Raw genomic sequence first — 7,178 nt, forward strand, 5'->3', positions numbered from 1 at the left:
AAATGTATTACATTATTTTTTAAAGTATCCTCACTTTACTTTTAGTGTACAGTACTGTTTATTTAAAGGATTTACTGTAACTTCCAATTTATAGACTACATACAACCTTGACATTCATGCACACATTCATGCAAATGTACGGCATCAGTGAAATTCCTGCTTTTGTTTAATTTGCCTCCCTGTGATAGTATCTTCTTTGTGCTTACGGCAGGACTGAAGTTGACCTCGAACAGGCCTGTATTAGTGTCCAGTTTGAGCAGTGGCTCCTGCAGGTGGGTTTGACAGATTTCCTCTAGTCCCTCAGTCCATTCTGAGAACAGTTCCTCGTCATGCTGGTCCAAAATCTCCAAAACATACTCACACTTCTGCAGGACATCGTCTGCCTCAGCACACCCGAGAGGCCTGGAGGGCAGAGAAGGAGGGAGGGAAGGAAGACTGTGAGAAGAATGAAGGTTCTGGACAAAAATAGAACCTGCTTCTTGAAAATGTGTTTTTAAACTATATTTGAAAAGTGCAAATGTGTAGAAATTCCTTCCAGTTATTGGAATCTCTTTTGCACATTGTTTTGGACTGGTGTGCGTGTATGGCTCATACATGTGGGCCAGTTGGCAGAGGTTGCTCCTGTTGGTGAGGATGCGATTCCGAAGCTCCTGTGACCATTTGAGGTTCCCGGCCACTGGAGGCATATTTTTTGACAGGACTGCACAGCCAGAATGCAGCTAAAACACAAAGGCTTAATTTAGCAAATGACTCAGTAATATTAAGTACTCAAAGATAGTTTAAGCTGTGTATGTGTTATACTAACATTTAACTAGCTGCAGTCTGTTCAAAGGACTGTATTTTGAGTGTGTCAAATATCGAATATTGATATTATTTATTCCCATTACCCCTCTCTCACCCCAACTTTGTGTTGATCAAGCAAAAACTGACAATGGTCTATTTCCTGGTTGAACATGACCAACAACACGCTGTAGTTAGGAGAGAATAGCTGGTGGATCCTGGGTCTCTCGAGCAGGCTGCCAAAAATCTTCAGCAACTGGATGGGAAACAATAATGCAGTTTGGTGACAGTGCACATATATTTGAGACATTAAGGTAGTATGATATGGTTGTTAGGTGATTCTTTAGAGTCACCAACAAGTTCAAAATTCACAATATTTAACTAATTTCTGGACATTTTTCGGATTAGATTTTAATTTAATGCTAAAATACTTATAATAAAATACTTATATATAACATTTTAGACATTTCATCCTCTTACTCAAAAGTGCAAGTAATCAACACTTTGTCCCTTGATGGCCTGGATGTATGTTAAATAATACAGTAATTGGGACTGTTAAGGGGTCAAGCTATGATAGCCATACCTTAAATGTAGACTTAAGGTTTTTTGAGTGCTGAAAGGCCAGATTGAGGACAGTTCCAAGTCTCTGGTCAAAGTCTCTGCTCTGCTCCATGAAACGCCTGTGGTGGAGCACAAAATCCTACGCACAAGATGATATTACATATGAAAGGATGGATATTTTCAGTCTCTGGCATGATTAAAACGCTTTGAGTGCATTTTTATTATCAGGGAAATTTGTATTCCATTAAATTTTCAGTGGAGTACTTCAAGTTCCCTTTAGCTCAGTTGATCAGTATTGGCTGGAATAACACATACTTGCGGAAAGTCTATTATACCACAGATCAATTTCTGACTGAGCTCCAGTTTTGATTGGCTGAGTCATACTGGAAGCTGTTGTAAAATAGCTGTGAAATATCTAGTAGATTAAATATTGATGCACTGACTAGTAATGACTACTGTCACTGGTTCTTGTGTGTTGCTTAGCAACGACTTTTCTTTGCCAATTTTCAATTACTCTACGGCTGGGCAGAAAAATATCATCTAATTGTTATTTTTTATTATTCGGCTGTGCCTGTCAATGCCATGTACAAAAATCCCTTTGAATCACAGCTCTTTGGGGCTTATTAAGTAAATAGCAGGGCGATATCAAAAACAAATGCAGCACTTTAGCAGGCCTCACATCATTTGTATAGTCCAGGGGGTCATATTTGGTCTCTCTAAGTGCCCGCCAGTGGTCATGAAACTCCTCGCTCATGCTGAAGACCATCTCACTGAGGACCTTTCCTCTGGATCCACCAAGTTCCACCTTCTCCAGCTTCAGAAAATCCAATGCTGTTGAAAATAATCCCTATAGACAAAACAACAACCATGAATCAGTGTGATAGTACTGAGGTATAACACATATATTTAAAAACAATACAACCAACAACTTGTATTAGGAGGCAGCTCTGCTATTAACAAACATTAATTAAAACTATGCCTTCACAATAACCATACAGGCTTTTGTTTTTAAAATAATGTCCTCTTGAGGCAAATAGTTTTCAAGAATAACGGCCTTGTGTCAGATATATGATCTTTGTGCAACAGGAAAACACACAGAGCTATCTACGTCAAACCATTTACCTCAATCATGACCAGCCTTTCCACAATGCGTTCCGAACGCTGGAACACAAGAGTAGCAGGGAAGTCCCACAACTTAATGGTCTGGGTGTGTCGGTAGTACTTGGGAATCCGCAGACGATAAGTGTGAAACAATTGCTTGAAGGTGCGCAGAACTGAGATGGTTATTTGGACTCTTTCAACCCCCTCTTCAAGCTCCATCTTGAACAGTTCCTCAGGGATAAGGTAGGCAAAGGCCTGGATACAGACATATAATCATTTGGAAGATTGGCTATTTAAGTTCCTTAATTTTCCTCTTTTTGTCTCCCTCTCTTTCACACATACACAGAGATGAATCACTGTACCTTTTCAATGATCAGGTTGCAGAACTCCTGCAGGAGGATCACCAAGCGCTGTGGAGTGCAGTAGTACTGGGAACGGCTCCAGATGAGACAAAGTGTGTGGAAAAGAGGAGGCAGCAGAGTGTCCAACTGAGGGAAACTTTTCTCTTCTACACTGCTGATCAGCCTCCTTAGAGGGCGTAGATACAGATCTATGTCCTCTGCTTCCAGCACCGCTATGATAATCACATACAGAGGAGAGTTAATTGAACATATTTAACAATCATACATACTGATAAGTGTGTTCTAAGACTGACAATTTCAATCAGCGATGGAAATGCTATCTTGCAGAATACAAACATTTTTGGATTTCAAGGACAGAAAACAGCTTCTTCAACTTAATAGCAAAAACAAAAATATAAATTAATTATGTTTGGGGAGATCCCCGTACTAATAACAGCAAACTCCAGTTATATATAGGGGCCACATTTATTCGGCCAATGATGACTGATGATGAGTAATGCTTTTGCTGATCTACCCTCATTAACTTTATGGCAGATGTCTTTGAAGGAGGAGTAGTAACTGCTCTTGACTCTCCTCAGGATCTCTATGATCTGCTTCACTTTGGGACTCTGGATCTGAAAATAAAAACTGTGTGGTCAGATGATCACCTGGGTTGACACAAGTTGACTCCACTCCATTAATGAATGCAATGTTGTGCGACATATTTGGGGTCTGTGGGATTTCACAAGTCAGACCCTTTGAGCTGCGAACTCAAGATGTAGACTTTAGGAATAAAAAGAGTCTAATATTCCATCAAGGAGTACACTTCTATTACTTTGAGAATTGCAGTTTTAGTTTACATTTTGAATTGATTGCACCATGCCAACTTCCAAAGAACATCCTCATACTTGTGACTGGATGCCCAGAAGATTTTCCCTCTGAGTGGCCCAAAACTGGAGCTCCACGTTGGGGCCTGGGTGGTCCCCACGGAGCAGCACCATACCAGAGTCTTTCTTCAGGACATGCCATATCTGTCCAGACCACTGAACTATCAGAGTTTCTATTGAGTATAACAAGCCACGGTCCAGTGGCCAACCAGTGGGGCTGAAGGAGACAGAGCGGAAAAATCAGTAGGGGTAAACATGGCAATATGGGCTATGTAAGATGGAAGAACTGTAGATAAAACTACAAACAGGACCAAAGTTAGTTAGTTAGTTGTAAAACTCATCCCAGCCAGTTTATAAATGTGTTAATTGTAGGCCTGAACTTATTTACTCTAATCACCTGTCTTCCTGATGGTACCATGCTTTGTATGCCCTGTCTAATTTGCACATGACCAGAAAAATTACTTAAGTCCCTACACCTGTAACAATATATTACATTGCATCTTACTCTCTACATTATGCAATAAGCAGTGATAATAGTTCAGTTCGTGCATCTTCACAAGCTAATGAGAAACGTATAAATATGAGGCTTTAGCTTTGATGACATTCACACACATTAGTGCAGCTGTTTAAAGATTTTATGAAAAAAACTCTGCAGGTCGACTGACAAGACTTACAGTTGTTTTGACAACACTCCTAAATTCATCCAAAGATTCCACTAGCTGATAGCAATGTAGCATTGCAAATTAAAAGTTTAGCTTGACGAGGTTAAACCATAGACTGTATAAAAGAAACCAATTGTTACAAAGATGACAGCCGGCGTGACCTTTCACCTTCACTTCCGGCTACAATATCTGTATGCAACACAAATATGCTATTGTGCAGCCTACGGGGTTATATTCGAAAAAAAATACGTTCCCATTTAATAGACAAAGATTAATTGAATTTGAAAATATCTTCAAAACAACAAGCAGCAAGTTTCCAAAAACTTTTCACAAGCTGGCTAACTAGCTTACTAGGAAACTAAGCTAACTAGCGTTAGCTGAAAATGAGCAACTAACTTAACCAACTAGTGAATACAAATAAGACACGTTTAAGGTGAAATAATTAAGGTTAATTAATATTTGCAATATTTAATGTCTCGCTACCTGGCAATTTAATGTAAATCATTTTTTCTGCACATACTCCTGTCTGATACACAAACCCAGATGCCCACATGCAGACCTGAGTACTATGTCCTGGGGCCGTGCCTTCTCCACACACAGGGGCAAGGGCAGAAGCGTTCGTCCCTCAGCACGACCTCTCAGAGTGACCACCCTGCTCCTCAACTTTTCCAGGTGCCTATGGATGTCTTCAGACACCACCCGTGGCCAGTCCTCATGGTTCAGACCGTTGGAGAGCACACAAACCAATACCTGTGCATGCAGTTGTTTTTAGGTTAGTGGAGACTTTTACTTCAACACAAACACACCATACATTCTAACTTTCCCTTTTTTTCCCTTTAGGACGCTTAATTGTACACACACACACACACACACACACACACACACACACACACACACACACACACACACACACACACACACACACACACCCCCAAGCACCCAAGCCCACCTCTGAGATAACCATAGGTAGGTGCTCCATGGGGTATCCAGACACTTCTCCCAGCCTGAGTTGGTGTTTGAATCCTTGGCGAGCGATTCTCTTTACACCCTTCTTTAGCACACACAACAGCTTGGTTTTCCATGGTGGGGATGTCTTCAGATATGAAAATACAGTAGGAATGCTTTCAACAGCATTGAAAGCACCAGAAATAAGTAGTGACTTATTTCAAAAATTGATATGTTAGATGTAGTGTAGACGGCAAGCTCAGGAAAGTTAAGCTCTTAAACAATAAGTCTTGCTTAAGAGCTTTCAGTGTGTAATTGTGCATGTATGACAATGTTCATGTAAATTCCTCAAGCTGTGAGGAAATACTCTGCTATCAGTTTTTTAATGAATTGTGTCTTAATGCCACCCAGGCAAAACAGCTACCACTGGTGTGCCAGTGTGCAGATTATTATTCCATAGCCTTTGCATGGGGATATTAGTATGAAAGGGTTCTGAAGAGAATAGACTATAGGCTACTGTTAAATATTTACTTTATAACCATAATTGAATTTTCCCAACAAAATAAGAAGTTGAGACACACATTTATGAAAGCAAGCACCTGAAACTTATATAAACACATTTTATACCTTTGTATATTTATCATTGTGTGTGTGTCTTACCTGAGCATCCCCTGCATGCAGTGTCCCTCCAGGTCCAGTAAAGAGCAGCAGCCTGTTGGTCCAGATGTGGTCCAAGAAGTCCAGTATGATATTCTGGTTCTCTTCTGTGCCAATAAAGCGGTTCCATTTATCTGTCTTCACTCGCAGCACACAAAAGGCCTGCTCCCGAAGGAAGTCCACCCTCTCGTCTGACAAGACCACTCCAGCTTTGAGAGACGGCTCCTGGGGGACACGCACTCCTCCAGACCCTCCACTGCCCAAACTTCTACTGGTACTGCTGCTTCTAAGTGCCTCAGCCATGAGAGCTCAGCTGGCTGGAAGGACAATATGGAGATATAAGAAGAGAGAAATAAAGACTATTCACTACTTGATTTATTGTGGAGTGGATGTAAAACCTAGAAAAGAGTGGTGTAGAATGGTACAAACTCACCTCAGTATTTCTTGTCAAGATCAGACGTTATTAATGACACTTCTCCAACCATAACAATGGTGCACTCTTTCTGTCATCCCAACTTGTCTAGTGTCCAGGGTCTAGTGTCCAGCTCTGGGGGCTATCAACTGGAAAAGTGATACACACACTGACAATGCAGTATGGGCTGGCTTAACTATCGTGCATTGTGGAGGCTTTTTGTGTTGCCTGTATGGCCTGCAACCCAATCCTGTAACCTGAGCCTCCAGAGGATACCTAATGACGGTGCCACATCCAGTAAAGGTAATGATATTACACACACTCTCTACATATAATTGTTTTCAGTTAAACAGTATTAGCACAAGTTTTCGTTGTTGGTAACAAATAGGACATAGTGATTATTTTTTCAGGTCAAATTAATTCAAATAGAATTGGTCTTTTTGCCTTTTAGTAACCTATGCAATGTGTATCATTGTCACATGGGGGCAGTGTGGTACAGTGATCCTTACGGAATCTATCAGCTGTAATCCAAAGTGACCCTAGCCATGACATCCTATTACACGTTATGCCATTTATGTAAAAACATGGAAAAATGGGACATTTCTGTAACTGTGTTACTTAAAATACCACAGCAATGATTACCCTTTTAAAGATCCTGCACTTCTTGGGTTTAACCTTAATACATGGAATGTAATCATATCCCAATATAAAATGGGCTGACTGGAGAGGGCAGAGCTCTTCTGGTACAGATATTTGACATTTCAGTGTATTGCTAACCTTGTGGTCATACATTTGATTCAAACACAAGGTTATGCACTGCATAACAAAAAGA

The 7,178-nt window shown here is 40.5% G+C and overlaps 1 protein-coding gene across 1 annotated transcript in view; it reads right to left on the minus strand.

Annotated features, from left to right (window-relative positions):
• Positions 1 to 6,237, minus strand: part of dnah9l (dynein, axonemal, heavy polypeptide 9 like) — a 37,903-nt gene extending 31,666 nt beyond the window's left edge. Inside the window, exons 1-12 of the mRNA XM_053330692.1 lie at positions 5,938 to 6,237; positions 5,282 to 5,425; positions 4,892 to 5,082; positions 3,692 to 3,887; positions 3,319 to 3,418; positions 2,805 to 3,016; positions 2,464 to 2,697; positions 2,021 to 2,188; positions 1,364 to 1,480; positions 899 to 1,036; positions 595 to 719; positions 207 to 402 (exon numbers count right to left, since the gene is read on the minus strand). Of these exons, the coding sequence (XP_053186667.1) occupies positions 207 to 402; positions 595 to 719; positions 899 to 1,036; positions 1,364 to 1,480; positions 2,021 to 2,188; positions 2,464 to 2,697; positions 2,805 to 3,016; positions 3,319 to 3,418; positions 3,692 to 3,887; positions 4,892 to 5,082; positions 5,282 to 5,425; positions 5,938 to 6,237 (2,121 nt within the window). The remainder of the gene's footprint in view (positions 1 to 206; positions 403 to 594; positions 720 to 898; positions 1,037 to 1,363; positions 1,481 to 2,020; positions 2,189 to 2,463; positions 2,698 to 2,804; positions 3,017 to 3,318; positions 3,419 to 3,691; positions 3,888 to 4,891; positions 5,083 to 5,281; positions 5,426 to 5,937) is intronic.
• Positions 6,238 to 7,178: the final 941 nt, after the last annotated feature.

This window comes from Scomber japonicus, chromosome 12 (genome assembly GCF_027409825.1).
Source record: "Scomber japonicus isolate fScoJap1 chromosome 12, fScoJap1.pri, whole genome shotgun sequence".
Taxonomy (NCBI): Eukaryota; Metazoa; Chordata; class Actinopteri; order Scombriformes; family Scombridae; genus Scomber; species Scomber japonicus.